This window comes from Zalophus californianus, chromosome 1, assembly GCF_009762305.2.
Source record: "Zalophus californianus isolate mZalCal1 chromosome 1, mZalCal1.pri.v2, whole genome shotgun sequence".
Taxonomy (NCBI): Eukaryota; Metazoa; Chordata; class Mammalia; order Carnivora; family Otariidae; genus Zalophus; species Zalophus californianus.
In genome coordinates this window covers 13,668,789-13,685,639 of record NC_045595.1, presented here as the reverse complement: position 1 = coordinate 13,685,639, position 16,851 = coordinate 13,668,789, and the positions used below count along the sequence as shown (strand labels likewise).

At 52.6% G+C, this 16,851-nt stretch overlaps 2 protein-coding genes across 4 annotated transcripts; one reads left to right on the top strand and one right to left on the bottom strand.

Annotated features, from left to right (window-relative positions):
• Positions 1-1,401: 1,401 nt before the first annotated feature.
• On the top strand, positions 1,402-7,164 carry RAB3A (RAB3A, member RAS oncogene family). The gene is made up of 5 exons (XM_027586293.2): positions 1,402-1,568; positions 2,734-2,961; positions 4,051-4,169; positions 4,705-4,829; positions 5,721-7,164. Exons 2-5 carry the CDS (start codon positions 2,734-2,736, stop codon positions 5,909-5,911), a joined length of 663 nt encoding a protein of 220 aa, XP_027442094.1. The 5' UTR covers positions 1,402-1,568; the 3' UTR covers positions 5,912-7,164.
• Positions 7,095-9,811, bottom strand: MPV17L2 (MPV17 mitochondrial inner membrane protein like 2). 3 transcript variants are annotated; one of them, XM_027586296.2, is made up of 5 exons: positions 9,453-9,806; positions 8,689-8,859; positions 7,686-7,762; positions 7,462-7,590; positions 7,095-7,236 (listed from the first exon to the last, which is right to left on the bottom strand). In XM_027586296.2, exons 1-5 carry the CDS (start codon positions 9,637-9,639, stop codon positions 7,231-7,233), a joined length of 570 nt encoding a protein of 189 aa, XP_027442097.1. In that variant the 5' UTR covers positions 9,640-9,806; the 3' UTR covers positions 7,095-7,230. The 3 variants fall into 3 exon arrangements, with proteins under 3 accessions (XP_027442097.1, XP_027442095.1, XP_027442096.1); XM_027586294.2 differs by having other exon boundaries at positions 7,121-7,259; XM_027586295.2 differs by having other exon boundaries at positions 7,199-7,590; positions 8,689-8,844; positions 9,453-9,811.
• Positions 9,812-16,851: the final 7,040 nt, after the last annotated feature.

The following is a 16,851-nucleotide window of genomic DNA, read 5'->3' as shown; positions in this document are numbered from 1 at the left end:
CCGCGCCGCGCCGCGCCTGGGGAGGAAGCAAGGAGATCAAGATTCTCTGGGGACCGGAGTTGAGGGGCAGGGATCCAAAATGGGGGATAGGGTCTCATTGTCCAGCCCCCTTCCGCCCTGCTGATATTTCCCCCTCAAGTTTTGGGGAAGTAAACGACTGAGCATCTCAGCCCCCAAAGTCTCCACTGTCTGAGTCTTGTTTCCCCAGGATGGAGGGAATGGGTCCCCTGTCATTTAAGTCAGGAACCTGGGTCGGATTAAGCATCTCCCAGCCCCATCTTTACTGTTTGGGGCGCCACCGACTGCCGGTCTTCCTTCCAAGTCCCAAGCGAGGTCTTTGAACCTCGCTAAGACTCTCTCTGCTTCGCATTTTTGTTGTTTCCTGCAGGTTTTGGGGGATTTAGGAGGTAAGCCATTTCTCTGCCCCCTTCAGCATTATCTTCGAATTTTTCTCCGGAAAGTGGGGCTCAGGGAGAGGAGGGGTTCTTGTGTCGATTAACCCCTTCCTTCTTTTCGAGAAATTAGTTCTCTTGATCCCTATTTTTCTTCTTCTTTTTCATCTCAGAAACAGGATCGGGCATCTACCAACCCAGTCCTCTTTGGAGATCTTACGCCTCAGAAATTGGAAGGGGCCTCTCTTGGCCCCTATTTTCGCTTTTTTTTCCCATTTGTACTTACTTTTTAAAAATATTATTTATTTATTTATTTATTTGACAAAGAGAGCACAAGCAGGGGTAGCCGGAGAGGGAGAAGCAGGTTCCCCGCTGAGCAGGGAGCCCGACGCGGGGCTCGATCCCAGGCCTCTGGGATCATGACCTGAGCCGAAGGCAGACGCTTAACGACTGAGCCACCCAGGCGCTCCCATTTGTACTTATTTTGAACTCATAATTAGGGGGCATGGAGCGTCTCTCAGATGTTTGTTCCTCTTTTCTGAGATTGGGAATTGAGAATGTTTTTAACAAGAGGTCGCGGCACCCAAGACAGGGCGGGGACCGCGGAAATCTCAGACCAAAGGTGGGAGGGGGCGGGGAAAGAGAACGCCCCCTGAAGACCCAGGCTCAGCGAAGGCCTCAAACCTCTCATCCCTGCAACCACTTGGGAGCCACCATTGGACAGGAGCAGAAGGGTGATGATCTCTGGTTGGCTACTCAGTCCGTCGCTCGGGCGCTTAAGCCAGTGAGAGGGTACCACTCAGTCCCGCCTCCCTGACACAGCCAGGAGGAGGAGCAGGTAGGCACCGCCCCCGCGCTCTACTGGATGAGCACATTGACTGCACCCCATTCGTGCGTCAATCCGCGCGGGAGCCCCGCCCCTCCCGGCTCTGCGTGCGTCAGTGGGCTGCTTCTCCAGGCGCCGCTCCGCCCCAGGATGGCGTCACGACTGTATCTGCATGGGAGGCCCCGCCTCACTCTTTGCAGGACGTCACCGCGGACTGCAGGGGCCTGAGCCGCTGCCGCCGCCGCCTCTGCCCCTGTCGCGCAGCCCCACATCAACGCAGGGGGCCCCGTCACCACCGCCGCCAAAAAGTCGCTGCCGCTAGGGTCGCCACCGCATCGGTGCAGGGCAAGGTGAGTTCCCGGGCGGCCTAGTTCCCCACCTCTCCGAACACCTACATAACCTTCATTTGACTCAGATGGGCTTGGCAGAGTAGGGACGAGGTTGGCTAGGGTTAAATGGGAAGGATGCGGCGGTCACAGCCCTTGTAGGGGTAGGGCCCTGGCTTTCCCTACCTGCCCGCTCCTCACCCCCACCCCCCACCCCTGGCCTCTGCGGCGGAGGGGGAAGGGAGGCGAGTGCCTTGCGGGAAGCTGTGCGCACGGGAGGCTGTGTGCGTGCGCGTGCGTGTAGTGTGAACACGCGTGTGCGCGCCCGCCTGTGCCAGCGGGTCTGTGTGCATACCCTTTTGCTTATGTACCGGGGTATGCTCGTGTGACCCGGTGGGTGTCCTGACCCCGGTGAGTGCGTGCCGCACGCGGGTGGAAGGAGACGCATGGAGTGTGCGTGTGCGTGCACGCCGTGTGCATACGTGCACGGGAATGCGTGTCCGCGTGGGTGACGTGTACACGCCTGCATGGGTGGAGGGCGCTTCGCGCACGGGTGGGTTTGCACATTTGTATATGCGTGTTGGTGTGCGGACAAGTGTCTGTGTCCCTTTCCTGTGCACCGAATGTATTTGACTCTCATGTGCACACGCGTGTACGGGTGTGTTCCCTACTGCGTGCACGTGAGCGTGTGCACGCCCCGCCCCTATCACATGACTAGCTGTCTCAGCCCGATCTCTCCCAGCTTGGGAGTCTGAGGGAAGTGGGTGCTGCGACGCACATCCCCGCGGGAACGTACACGCGTGTGCACTTGCGCCCGCGCGCCTCCGATCTGAGGAACATGAATGACTGATGGGGGGCGGGGCCGGCCGCAGTCACCCCTACCCGCTCAGCCTTAGGGGTTAGGATTACAGCTCAATCTGGGGTGAAGGCATTCTGGAGGGGGCTACAGGGGTGTCCCCATACCCATCTCTCTGAGCTCCTCCCTTGACACTTCCAGCCTTTCAAGGTCACGGCCCGCCCTTTGCCATGGGTCCCACCATTAGTACTGGGGCTCCCGAGGAGTTAAAGGTAATCTCTAAACACTAGCCCCTCTCAGGGGCTCTGGAGTTCTCTGCACCCTGTTCCTGGGGCTTGGGCAGTTGGGGGCGGAAGGGGACTCCTCAGGCTCACCTACACCCTGCACACCCAGATGGCATCCGCCACAGACTCACGCTATGGGCAGAAGGAGTCCTCGGACCAGAATTTCGACTACATGTTCAAGATCCTCATCATTGGCAACAGCAGCGTGGGCAAGACATCTTTCCTATTCCGCTATGCAGACGATTCCTTCACGCCTGCCTTCGTCAGCACTGTGGGCATTGACTTCAAGGTCAAGACCATCTACCGCAACGACAAGAGGATCAAGCTGCAAATCTGGGTGGGTCCAGCTGGGGAGCTCCTGTCTCTATCAGTTTACCTTCCCAGAAAAGCAGCCCCAGCTTAGCCACTTTCCTGTCTGGATTCATTCATTCACACCCTGGGCATTTATCAGGTGCCTTCTGTGTATCAGGGGCTGGAGGCCCAGAAGAGAGTGCCCTGTTCTCCCGTGGGTGCCTCATTACTGCTCTCCAGGAGCGGGGAAGGAGCAAATGCTGGGTCCTCTCTGCCTGCTGTTATCGAGAGCATCACTTGGCTCGGTACCTCAGTTTTCCCCCCATTAAGTGCTTTCATGTGAGTCTGTATGAGGTTTCAGCTGGATCTTGGCCCCCAACCGCATTCTCTGGGACAGGAGCAGACACCTTCCACAGGGTCTGCCACCTCCCTTAACCCCATGGAGACCCGAAGGAACCTGTTAAATCCCAAGCCAGAGCTGTCCCTCCTCTGCTCATTGCGTTTCCATGGCTCCTACCTGACCCATCCCCTGACCTGAGAGACCTTGCCTGGTCTGTCTCCTTCCACCCCCGCCTCCTTACTGTTTCTCAGATGATCCAGGCACAGACCCACTTCAGGGCCTTTGCCCTCGGCCGGGATTGTCTTTCCCCTAATCCCCACATGGTTCCGTCCTCACTTCCTTCAGCTTCTAAAACCATACCCTCGCGCACACTGCCCGGCCTTCTTTGTCCAACTTTTTCCCCTCAGTCTTTTTCACCCTCCAGCATAGGATGCATTTTTCTTCCTTTTTTGTGTGTGTTTATTATCTGTTCCCTGTACTGTGTAGTCGGTTCCACAAGGCAGTGATTCTTGTCCATTTTGTTAACAGCTGTGTCCCCAGGGCGGCACACACAGGTCAACGCCCAGGTATGTTGAATGAATGATGGAATGATTCTGTAGGTACCTGCCTCCGGAGGTTGGTTGAGCACCATGTTCTCCATGTAGGTGGCCAGCCTGCTTTCCCTGAGCCACCGTGCCAGCCCCCTGCTTCTCTCCGGTCCTCAGGGGGGCTGGACTGGACAATCTCGGAGTTGGTTTCCACTCTGAGGAGCTCACGTGTGGGGCCTCTCTGACCCCTGTCTTTTCTTCCCCCTAGGACACAGCAGGGCAAGAGCGGTACCGGACTATTACCACAGCCTACTACCGGGGTGCCATGGGCTTTATCCTCATGTATGACATTACCAATGAAGAGTCCTTCAACGCTGTGCAGGACTGGTGAGCACACCCTCACTGCCTCCCAGACGGTCTTTGGTGTTGGATTCTCAGACCTGCTCTCAGTCTGTAATAACTAAAACGTGGTGGCACTGGCTCAAATTAAGGGGAAAAAAAAGAGTTTCGTTTCAGGTAGAAAAATGAAATTTTAAATGTATAGGTAAAAAAAAAAAAGGGAGGGGGCAGAAAATATAATAGTTTGCATAGGGTGAAAGGATAGAAACATTTACATTTCTGCCCCAAATAACGGTACATTTTAGGGAAATTTCTGAATTGGCAGAGGAGGGAGAAGTTCTTGTGTCTGGGGGACGGGGATCTGGGAAGGGTGGGCAAGCCTGCATGAAAGGGATTTCGAAGGTCAGGGAGCCGTGGGACCGTGTTCATGGCAGGACAGAGGCTGGGAGGAAGGCCCGAGCCTGCCAAGTTCAAGCAGTACTCGGGAGGTGGGGGGCTAGAGGGTGCTGAGGGATGAGGAGACGAGAGGTCGGCGGAGCTAGGATCCTCCCAGACCTAACCCACCCGTCACTGCCTCCCCCAGGTCGACCCAGATCAAGACGTACTCGTGGGACAATGCCCAGGTGCTCCTGGTGGGAAACAAGTGCGACATGGAGGATGAACGGGTGGTGTCGTCGGAGCGTGGCCGGCAGTTGGCTGACCACCTTGGTGAGTGCCTAGCGGGGCTGCCCACCTACAGGCTACGAAAGGGACGCTGAGGCCCTGAAAAGGGAGGGGACACACCCAAGACCTCCCAGCAAAGCCAGGACAGGGCCTGGATTTGAATCCAGACAATTCACACTTTCTGCAAATGGCCTGGAGCCAGGAGCTGGATCTTGATGGATGCATAGGAGTTCATTGTGCAGTAAGTTACTGATTCACTCTGACACCCTCACTGCTAGCCTCGTGTTGGGTTGCTGGGCTCAAGAGGCCTCATTTTGTGGGGCAGAGGGAGAGACCTGGGCTGGGGGAATGCATGGCGGAGCGGGGGGGGGATCTGCCTGGTGTAGGTAAGACCTGGAGGAAGGCGCCGGATCTGGTGCTCGAGCAAAGGGTGGTCTCTCAGGCAGAGGAAGCAACTTTAGACACAGGCCAGAGGCGGGGAAGATCCTGGGAGTTCTGGCAAATCATTTTATATGGCTGGAACTCGAGGGTCACTTGGGGGAAACATGGCTGATCATGCAGGGCCTGAACCATATGCCGAGGATCTGGGACTCCTGCAAAGGACTGGGAGCCAGAGGGTGTGTAAGCAAGGCGGGGGGGGGCACAGGTGGATGGAGTGCCAGATGCTGCCCGGGGCCAGGGCACAGGCTAGGGTGGATGGCGAGAGCAGGGACATAGGTCTTGCCAGGGGCCTGGAAACGAGAAGGGGAGTTTTAGGGTGAAGGAAGGAGTCTGGGAAACATAGGGCTGACCTGCTTCCTTGCAGGACTTGTTGGCACCTCTCACAAGTGATTGGCAGTAGGAATCTCCAGATGTTCCCTGCCCTCAGAGAAGCATCTCTGGGGGGTGGGGGTGGGAGGGGACCAGGGCCCTCACCCCTCCCTTCCCCACCCACAGGCTTTGAGTTCTTTGAGGCAAGCGCCAAGGACAACATCAATGTCAAGCAGACCTTTGAGCGCCTGGTAGATGTCATCTGCGAGAAGATGTCTGAGTCCCTGGACACGGCCGACCCTGCAGTCACTGGCGCCAAGCAGGGCCCGCAGCTCACGGACCAGCAGGCGCCTCCACATCAGGACTGCGCCTGCTGAGAGCTGCCTCCGGCCCCATCCCGGCCCCACCCCTGCCCACCCCCTGGGCCCGATCCAGCTCCCACTGGCCCAGGGTGTGAGAACCCCCCTGCCCCCAACTTAGCCCCTCACCCTTATTTATTATCGTAGTTATTTATTTATTTATTGGAGATGTCCCCCAGGGGCTCAGGCTCCCCACCCACCCCTTGTCCCGTCCTGTACATACAGCCCTGTCCCCACCCTGTTGTGGCGTGGCGTGGCGTGGCCCTGTGAACTCACCACTCACCCTCCTCTCAAGACCCCACCTTTTTTAAAATTCACCCCCAACAACAGTTACCGGTTTTGCAGAGGGGGCCCGATGACCCCTCCCCCAGGGCAGGCTGATTGGGTGATGGGAGATAGTCGGGTCTACCAGCCTCTCGGCTGTGACACGGTGGGCCAAGGCCACTGTGGGGGTCTCAGCATGGACCATGGGGTGGATAAGAGCCAGGTAATGGCCCGCCTGGCTCCTCACCCCCAAAGTTTTACCCTTATTTGGAGGTGAGGGCTGCTGTGGGTACTCGCCACCCTGGGGACCCCCCCCAACACCAGACCTGTTCTGACGTCATGAGTGTCAAATGTTCCCCCCAGATCCCCAGGAGATGTCATGACAACACTACACACACCCAATAAAGTGAATGGATGACACCGTGTCCCCATGAGTGCCAGCCTGCCAGGGTGGCCTTGGTCATCCACAGGATTTTCAATGACCAAAGAATTTAATAGAATTTCCACAGTCTGTGATCTGAGTATGAGACTGGAAGCCACCTGGCCCTGCCCAAGGCTCCAGATTCTGGGGGCTGACTCCAGGCTGGGCCCTGCTCCAAGGGGATGGGCTATGTCCCCACCTTGGGCCCAGGGCCCAGCCCATAATAGTGTTGAGGGGTTGGGGCTTGGGACGGGCTGGTTGGGGCCCAGTGCTGCGGATGGGAACATCTGTCACTGGTTCACAGAGGGCCTGCGGTGAGAGGGGCTCCTTGGTGACCATCTTCATGGTTGTGTTCCAGGTGGGGAAACAGGTCTTATACTAGGCCTGGAAGGGGCAGCCCAGCCAGATGCCTAGCGGTTCGGGAGGGGCCAGGACCAGGCTAGGCCTGCTCAGAGTCAGTCCTGCTCTGTCTGGCATCCAGTCGGGAGGGCTGGGGCAGCTCAATCTGCACAGTGCCCAGGGCCACGCAGCCTAGGGGTGGACGGGCCCAGGATATGTCTGTGCAAGAGGGATCTGGTCACACACCCCGTTCACCCCTCTGGATTCCTCTTCACCAAGCGAGAGTCCTCACCCATCTGTCTTCCGGCTGGGCTCAGTCCTGCGGGGCAGACGCAGCAGGTCCTGCCCGAGGTCACATCAAACAGCAGATAGGGGCTGGGTCTTCACCCTGCTGGGGTTCAGCTCCCCACCCACCTGCTGTAGTTTGTAGATTATCACAGGCTAGGAGGACCTCACCCTAGAACGCAGCTGCACCGCCATTTGGGGTTCAAACGTGTGGCCCCTGAGGAGACCCCTGGGTATCTGGTCCGCCCACCGAGCTCACCCGGTACTTCAGGTAGGAGAGGTACGTGTCCCAGCCCAGCGTCAGGCCATTGATGTAGGTGACTCGGAACTGGGGGGGCACGAAGAGGAAGTTCACCAGCTGGGCAGCTGGCCAAACGCACCAGTCGGCCTGCGGGGAGGGGCGGAGTGTGGTGAGGGGCGGGGCCTTGCAGGGCGGAGGCTGCGAAGGGCGGGGCAGGGAGCGAAGTGGTGGGCGTGGCCCACCTTGTAGAATTCCCAGAACTTGTCCCGCAGCTCCTGGCAGCTCTCATCCAGCGATTGGCCCTCCAGGCAGCCAAGGCCTGGGAAGGAGACCAACAAATTAGAGTGTCAGAGGCTGGGGAGTACTGGTGATGGAGCAGATGGGGCAGGAACCCTGAGGGACAGTGGCGTCCCTGGAAGACTGACCAAGAAGTTTAAAAGCCGTGTGGTGGGAAGGGCCACACACAGCAGAGTGGTTGGTGTAGAGAAAGAAAGCAGAACAAATTGGTTCCAGTGAGGGAGAGGTCATAAATAAACACGCACCCCCTTAGGGGCACCTGGGTGGTTTAGTAGGTTAAGCGACCAACCCCTGGTTTCGGTTCAGGTCATGATCTCGGGGTCCTGGGATTGAGCCCGAGTTCGGCTCCGCACTGGGCGTGGAGCCTGCTTAGGATTCTATCTCTCCCTCTCCCTCTGCCCCTCCCACCTCCCTCTCTAAAAACAGACAGACACAGGCACCGCAAAGGATGAAGTACCCTTCCTGAGGCTGAGGCTGTTTTACTTCCCTTCTTTCAAAAGGGAGGAAATTGAGGCTGGGGGGGGCGGGGCTGGAGCGACACTCTTCCCAGAGCCAAGGGCTGGATGATTGTACCCCATCAACCCCAGCCTCAGCAACTCTTCCTTCAGCCTCAGGGCCTTTGCACAGGCAGTTCTTCATGCCTGCTGGCTCCTTCTTCAAGTCTCAGCTGAGTGTCCTCTCCTCTGGGCGGCCCTCTCAACCACTGCCCAGGGAGCCCCACCTGAGATTGCTTCATCCCTCTCTCACTAAGCACCATTGTCTGATTCTGCCGTTCATACCTGCCCCCAGTGGGTCTGTCCTGGCACCACTGTGACCCAGCACCCAGTCCAGAGCCACACACAGAAGAGGCCCATCAGAAATGCACGTCATCATCCCTCTTAACACAAAGCGGGCTCTACCCCTCCTATCACAGGGAAGGACAAAGCCCAAGCTCACAAGGCTCCTTACCCAAGAAGTACCAGACGCCTAACGTGGGAGAGGCCACCAGCTGGTCGATGAGCACCTTCCTGAGGACGTTTGGGAGGCCAGGGAGGCCAGACGCTGGGAGCAGGTGGTCCAGCCAGAGGTACCAGTAGTGCAGGAAGGGACCCATACTGCAGCCCACTGCAAACATGCTCGCTGAGAACAGTTCAAGAGTCAGGGGGGGACAGCAAGGCCCCCAATCCATTCCGTCCCTGGTTACCCCCCCACCCTGGTAAACCTGAAGCCCTCCCAGAGCCCACCTGCATGTTCTCCCATTACAAGCTCCACTGCCAGGAACCGTTTCAGTGGCTCCTCTCCCGTTTTCTCTCCTCATCCCCTTCACCACCCCGTGAGCGAGTTCTACCATTGCTCAGCTTTCCGGAGGAGGAAACAGGCACAACAGGTTGGGATGTGCGGGGCCAGGGCACAATCCCAGGCTGGCTGGGTCCAGACGCTGAGCCCTTGACTATCCTTGGTGCAGTTTCCAGTGCTCAGTGCTTGGTCTCAGTGACGGAATAAGGAAAGCGGACGGAAACTGCGTCCGGGAGGAGACGGAGACCTGGGCTGGGAAAGAGGCCTGAGACCCCGGCGCGGGGAGAGAGGACGGAGACCCGAGCGTGGGCTGTGAGGGTCCTGGATGCACACCAAGGTCAAGGGTCCCGCGGGGAATTGAGGTCACAGGTCTCCGATTCTGAGGTTGGGGTCAAAGGTCTCCCGGGGTCAAGGGCCAGCAGCGCCGGCCTCCTCACCTGAGCGCCGGGGATCGAACTTCTGGCCAGGCCGGTTGCGGACCTCCCAGGATTGGCGCACGCCGTCCCCGACCGCCATGAGAACACCACAGCCCAACGTGTTGGTGACGAGCAACGCACGGCCTTGGAACAGGGGCTGCCCCACGGCCCGCAGTCCGCGCAGCCAGCGCCAGCCGCCAGAAGCCATAGCCCACCGCGACTCGGGACCCGGCGCCGGGGACGCCGTCCCGGTGCTGGCCAATCGCACGCGGTCCTCGCGGTCTGCACGCCCGCCCCAGTCCTCGCCAGCCGATCGCTGGCGGCTCGGCGTTCCGCTTTGCCGGGCTCCGGATGTAGTAACCAATAAAAGGCCGGCATCCCATCCCCGGGCCAATCGCTGAGCGAAGCCAAAAGCTGCCTTCCGCACTTTACGGACCAATCGCAAATAAGCGTCTCTCCGCAAAGCGCAGAGCAATTGTCGCCCGGCCACCCTCGTTTCCCCGCCCCTTTCTGCGCCGGCCTATGGACAAGCGTCGCCGCACCCTAACAACCCGCCCAATACTGCACTGACCAATCGCAGATAGCCTTAGGCCGGCGACTCGCGGTCCGTTGTCCCGCCTCCCGTGCCGAGGTGGCCAATCTTGCTCCGTCGCCTAGTTGCCTTTCCAGATTCTCCGATTCTCCCGGAATTCCTGAGAAGGGATCCGAGCCCCGACCTCGGCGGCTCCTGCGGCGGAAGTCTAATCCCGCAAACACTCACGGAAGTCGGGGCAGGGTGTAGTTCGGCTGCGCCGGCGGCCGGGTAGAATCCTGGCCCAGCCATCGACCTTGACTTGAGCTGGGTATCTGACCTCAGTTCCAGAATAGTAATAGTTAAAACGTTAGGCACTCTTCTGGGCACTTTACGTGCATTAATTTATTTCACAGGCAGCTCTGCAAACAACTATATCCCTGTACTTTACTTCCTGTGTTCCTGTAGGGAATAATAGGAGTTTCCATGGAAACGTACGTTACTTACAAGGAACCAGGGTGTCGCAAACTGCGGCCTGTGGTCCAAATCCCGTTGCTGTTCTTGTGAGGCTCAAGAGGTAAAAATGTTTCTTATATTTTTTTAAAATGTGTGAAATAGTATAAAATTTCTGGACATGAATCCGTTTTGAAGCCCTATTTTCCTTTCCAACGGATGAACTCTTGAACTGGGCGAGAATCAGCAATAGTTTTACAAGCAGTAGCGCATAAAGTTTCAACAGAGCAATTGGCATTCAGATCATATGGAGAAAGTAAAGTTAATACATACCCGGGACAGTTTCATTTGATAGCACCAGTAAAATTACAGTAATCAGAAGTGACTCAACTGGTCAGTGATGTGGGAAACAAAGGCAAAAGAAAAATTTAATTTCCTTACTACCTACAGCCCACAGACAAGTCCTTGAAACAGGCAGTGACATTCCTCTAGGGACTCAGGGGCTGCCTCGATGGTATTATCATTGCTAAGGGCAAAAGGCGATCTTAGCCCGACCCCCGGGATCTTGTAAGTCTATTTTAACATAAAAATTCCTTCGGAAACTTCCTTTATCTCTAGCCCCCAAGAGACATGTTGGCAAACATCCCCCAAGCATAGGGCCCACCGATATGCATGGGAAGGGTCTCATGACTAAAGTTTTACTAGACGGTAATAAATGGCCTTTCCCCAACAAGAGCTAGCCCCCTCAAGGTCCTGGAAACCTTGCTTTCAAAATTCCTTCGAGACTTACACTCTCCCTAACCCCCTCCCAACTTCAAAGTATACAATGGGCCACCCCTCATGACCCCGGTGCAGCTCTTTGTGCCCACGGGTTCTGTCCCCGGGCTTTAATAAAACCACCTTTTTGCACCAAAGACGTCTCAAGAATTCTTTTCTTGGCCGTCGGCTTTGAACCCTAACATTCTTTCCTACATCAGTCAGCACCAAATTACTAGGGTTTCTTTCTTCTTTATCTAAATCAGGTAATTACCCCTTCCTTCTTTCTCAAAAAAACCCTTTCCCTCCATGAAGGAGACACTTTTCTGGTTACTCTGGAATCTGTGCTCCCGAATTGTAATTCTGAGACCCCGAATGAAACATTTGTTCCTTTTCAGTTTTGCCTCCTTTTCTCAGTTGACAAAAGGTTGGGGGGGGAAGATCAGAATAATATTCTATGACATGAAAATTATTCAAAAATCAAATTTCTGAATCCATAAATCTGTATTGGAACAGAGCCATACCCATTTGTTTCTATAGTGTTTCCTCTCTCACTACAATGAGTAGTTGCAACAAAGACTGAATGGTCTGCAACAGTGAAACTATTTACGGTGCTCCTTTACAGCAAAAAAGTTATTAGGACACTGCCGGTCTCAGTCCGAGGAGCCAGTGACTCTTGATCTTGGGATTTTGAGTTCGAGCCCCACATTGGGTGTGGAGATTACTTAAAATAAATAAATAGATAGATAGATAGATAGATAAAATCCTAAGTGTGTCTGGGTGGCTCAGTCGGTTAAGTGTCTACCACCACTCGGGTCATGATCCCAGGGCCCTGGGATCGAGTCCCGCATGAGCCTGCTTCTTCCCCTGCCTGCTGCTCCCCCTGCTTGTGCGTGCTCATTCTCTCTCTCTCTCTCACACACACACACAAATGGATAAATAAAATCTTTTTAAAAAAAGTGTCCATCAGGAAGAAGAACCTTTGCTGTCTGGACCTGTGATACTTAGGGTTTCTGTTGAAAGAGGTCAGGATATGCCACCCCAAAATATGCCGCTCTGGCAGATTGATTCTTTTGAAAGATAGCAAGATGCAGAAAGGACATACGGAGCTGCTTTTCTCTTCCTCAGAGCAGGAGATAAAATTCCCAAGTGGAAGGTGCCCTCCCTGTACCAGGAGGAAGAAACACCATTATCACCAGAGAGGACGAGTTGAGGCTGAGGGGATCCAGACAAACAGACCTTGTTAAAATAATTTATCTTCCTGTAGTCGCTGCATATCCTTTAGTTGCTTTTCCATCGTCTCCCTCTGTTGAACCTAGTAAGTAAACACTGAGGCCTAATTCTTGGGTCTCCCTTTTTCTTGTAAGGGCCCCCATGGTTTGGTAATGAGGATGGGATCACATTGGCTGGGGCTCTCTTGGCTCTCTGGGATGTGTCGCTGAGAGGTGCCGGGGGCTGATGAAGCCAGCAGGTAAGGTAAGAATTTTTACCTCGTTTGCTTTCTGGATCTCTATCCATTGGGAGAGGATGGTAAAAATTTCTCTTTGTCCGTTCCCTCTGGGTTCTGATTGGCATGAGAAAAGCATTTGTAAGGATTAATTCTTTGGATCCTTTGTGACTCTCGTAAATTTGGTTTTGGGTACCCACTTGTTGATCCCTCCCTCCAGGGACAGCTGTTGCTTTCTGTCTGTCTCCCTTTGTGTGCTGAAAGCTTGGCTTGGCTTTCTGCATGCTGCAAGAGACCAGACATCAGGTTAGGAGCCTGGAGAATATGTCGATGACCAGAGAGAAATGGGAGTTGTACTCCCATTTGTGGCTAGGGTCATTGCCAGCTCTCCAGAGAATTGTCTGTCTGTCTGTCTTTTGGCTGTCTTTGGGAGTAGCTCTGGATCTTGGGAAGAGTGCATCTTTTGTACCCTCTTGGGGGCATCTCTTGTGTCCCTGATTAGATCATAAAAGGCTTTGGTTTGGGTTTGGGTGCTAGATCACTTGGAATAGGTATACTTTTGGTTTAAAAAAAAAAAAAACAAATTCAGTAGTGCCAGAAAATTTTAGTTTGAGCTGAAACCTGATAAGATATTTAAAAGGACTTTTAAAATTCTTTTCTTTCCTTTTTTTTAAAGATTTTATTTATTTTTTTGAGAAGGGAGAGGGAGAGAGCATGAGCAGGGGGGAGGGGCAGAGGGAGAAGCAGATTCCCAGCTGAGCAGGGAGCCCGATGTGGGGCTCGTTCCCAGGACCCTGGGATCATGATCTAAGCTGAAGGCAGACGCTTAACCAACTGAGCACCCAGGTGCCCCAGGACTTTTTTTTTTTATTCTTAAAGGAACTCTATGGACAGAAATTGTCTAATTGAAAGCTAATATTCCCAGGCTGATAGGAACTATTTCCAAAGCTAAAATGGAACTACCTACTCAGAGGGCTATTTGGGAACAAATTAGCATGTGAAATCTCTTAAAAGTCTTCTTTGCAAATATTAGTAAATTGTTCCATCTGCCAGAAATATAGTTTGGATTAAACTATTTTTTTAAATTTTTAAAATTTAGGGCACCTGGGTGGCTCAGTCGTTAAGCGTCTGCCTTCGGCTCAGGTCATGATCCCAGGGTTTTCGGATCGAGTCCCGCATCGGACTCCCTGCTCAGCGTGAACCCTGCTTCTCCCTCTCCCACCCCCACTCCCGCTTGTGTTCCCTCTCTCGCTGTGTCTCTCTCTGTCAAATTAAAAAATAAATAAATAAATAAAATTTATTTAAAACAAATTTTAAGGATTTTTATTTTTTTACTTTTAAGTAATCTTTTTACCCAATGTGGGACTCCAACTTAACCCAGAGAGCGAGAGTCGCGATGCTTTACCAACTGAACCAGCCAGGTGCCCCTAATTTAATTTTTTTAAAAATGTAAGCTCAATGTCCAATGTGGGGCCTGAACTCATGACCCAGAGATCGAGTCCCATGCACCACTGACTGAGCCACCCAGGTGCCCCCTCAACTATTTTTTTTAAAGATTAAAAAACATTTTTTTTTTTAATTTTTAAGTAATCTTTACACCCAACATGGGGCCTGAACTCATAACCCTGGGATCAAGAGTCACGTGGTCTTCCAACTGAGCCAGCCAGGCACCCCTCAACTATATTTTTTTAAACATGTGAGTTTTGTATTCTTGTACCTGTCTCATGGCCTAAAATTTAAAAATAAGAGCTATAAGATCTCTGATTGTATGTGTCTCTATGTTTATGTAATATTTTTTTACCTCCAGAGATATTGCTAAAAAGTAATTGTCAAGAGCTCTATTTAATTGACTTGTTTAAAAAGTGCTTACATAAATTAAGATTAGTCAAACACACTCATTATCTCTGTGTTTAAGATTATAAAACTATAAATTCAACCATAAGAACAAAACCTATAATAAAAGTGAATTGTTTAATGTATATCAAGCATGACACTAAATAAAAAAGGGAGAGAGTTGTATGTTTAATTTTTTAGGTTCTTTACATCTGTGATTTTTGATACTTGCCTGATTTGTCAACAAGAAAAATAATGGGGCGCCTGGGTGGCTCAGTCGTTGAGCGTCTGCCTTCGGCTCAGGTCATGATCCCAGGGTCCTGGGATCGAGCCCCCTCAAAGGGCTCCCTGCTCAGCGGGGAGCCTGCTTCCCCCTCTCCCACTCCCCCTGCTTGTGTTCCCTCTCTTGCTATGTCTCTCTCTGTCAAATAAACAAAATCTTTAGAAAAAAAATAGGATGATAGCTAGCTGTGTCGTGACTCATGAAATGTTCGTAAGTCATCTAAACATAATTGTTTTTTTTTTAAAGATTTATTTATTTGAGAGAGCGAGAATGAGAGAGAGAGAGAGAGTACATGAGAGGGGGGAGGGTTAGAGGGAGAAGCAGACCCCCTGCTGAGCAGGGAGCCTGATGCGGGACTCGATCCCGGGACTCCAGGATCATGACTTGAGCCGAAGGCGGACGCTTAACCAACTGAGCCACCCAGGCGCCCCAAACATAATTCTTAAAAAGGAGTAAGTTAAATACATGTAAATGGGATAAAAATTTACAAGTGAACTTTTCTTTTTCTTTTTTTAAAATTTTACTTATTTTTTTAATTTATTTGACAGAGAAACAGCGAGAGAGGGAACACAAGCAGGGGGAGTGGGGGAGGGAGAAGCAGGCTTCCCACTGAGCGGGGAGCCAGATGCGGGGCTCGATCCCAGGACTCTGGGATCACGACCCGAGCCGAAGGCAGACGCTTAACGACTGAGCCACCCAGGTGCCCCAAGAGAGGCAGGATTCTAAGATGGCCCCAAGATTTCCGCCTCAGGTGTGCATCTGTATGCCCTCCTCCAGCACAGGTAGATCTTGTCGATATGATAGAATACGAGTATGATATTACATTATTTTGCAGGCATAATTATCCTAATCAGCCCATCTAAAGGGAGACTGGTTAATGTCCTCACTGTCTGCGATATATTTCTATTTGTCAGATTCCTAGAGGTGCCTTGGCTGATTTGAGGCAAGAATAATACCCTGTTAGTCATAATTCCAGTTATTCCTTAAAATGTTCATTTGGCCAAGATCCCACTAAGTTAGTTTCCTGTGGTCAGTGACACTTTCTCCATTTTTCCTTTGCTGTTCGTGACCTTGGCACTTTTGAGGAGTACTGATAAGATATCTTATAGAATGTCCCTCAGTCTGGGTTGGGGTGATGTTTTCTCATGGTTAGACTGGAGTTCTGGGTCTTTGAGGAAAGTCCCACAGAGACGGAGTGTCTTTTTTTTTTTTAAGATTTTATTTATTTATTTGAAAGAGAGAGAGAGAGAGAGAGAGAAAGTGCACACAAGCAGGGGGAGTGGCAGTCAGAGGGAGAAGCAAGCTGAGCCTTCCACCGACCGAGCCACCCAGGTACCCCGAGATGGAGTATCTTGATTACATCATATCAGGGCATGTGATATGTACATGGTTTAACATGGGTCATGCTAACCCGGATCACACGGTTAAGGTGATACCAACCAGGTGTCTCTACTGTCAAGTTACTCTTTTTCCCTTTCTCTACTCTTTGGAATCAAGTTACAAAATCCAGTCCACTCTCAAGGTGCTGGAGGTGGCAGAGGAGTTAGAATTAGGTTCCTCCAGAACCTGAAACACCTATATACATGATTTGACCAGCCAATTTCCAGAAACTAAGTTTGGCTTTTGGGAGCCAATGCTTACAAAATCCTTACAGGAAAACTGGCTTGTACCTGGCTGGCAGGGTCAGTCTTATAGGTTGGTCCTGGTCAACTAAGATTTCCTGTGCTATTTTAGGGATGTCCGGAGTAGAGCAATTTTCCAGAAGGAATAGATACTGCAGATGAAACCCGGTGGCGTGGTGGAGTTTTTTGCCTGGAGTTAACGGATGTTAGAGGTTTTCAAAAGTCCAAACTTGAGATTCCTTATTGGAAACTCCCAGCAAAGCAAACTGAATGCCTGCTGCCCTTGTGTAAATAATCAGGGCAAATCCAGTGAGACCTGCCAAGGAAGGTCTTCCTCTGAGATTACTTTGAACAAAAGGGTCAACTCAAATATTATCCAGCCATTAAGAAAAGGGAGGAAATCCGGCTAATTATGACAACACAGAGAAACCTGGAGGGCATTATGCTAAGTGGAATAAGCCAGGCAGAGAAAGACAAATACTGCGTGATCTCACTTCCGTGTGGAATCTAAAAAG

Coding starts and splice junctions, on each gene's coding strand:
- MPV17L2 (XM_027586294.2), bottom strand. CDS start 9,639: ATGGCTTCTGGCGGCTGGCGCTGGCTGCGCGGACTGCGGGCCGTGGGG. Junction 8,860..9,452: donor GTTCGATCCCCGGCGCTCAG/GTGAGGAGGCCG, acceptor AACTGTTCTCAG/CGAGCATGTTTGCAGTGGGC. Junction 7,763..8,688: donor AGGCGTCTGGTACTTCTTGG/GTAAGGAGCCTT, acceptor TCTCCTTCCCAG/GCCTTGGCTGCCTGGAGGGC.
- RAB3A (XM_027586293.2), top strand. CDS start 2,734: ATGGCATCCGCCACAGACTCACGCTATGGGCAGAAGGAGTCCTCGGAC. Junction 2,962..4,050: donor GGATCAAGCTGCAAATCTGG/GTGGGTCCAGCT, acceptor TCTTCCCCCTAG/GACACAGCAGGGCAAGAGCG. Junction 4,170..4,704: donor TTCAACGCTGTGCAGGACTG/GTGAGCACACCC, acceptor TGCCTCCCCCAG/GTCGACCCAGATCAAGACGT.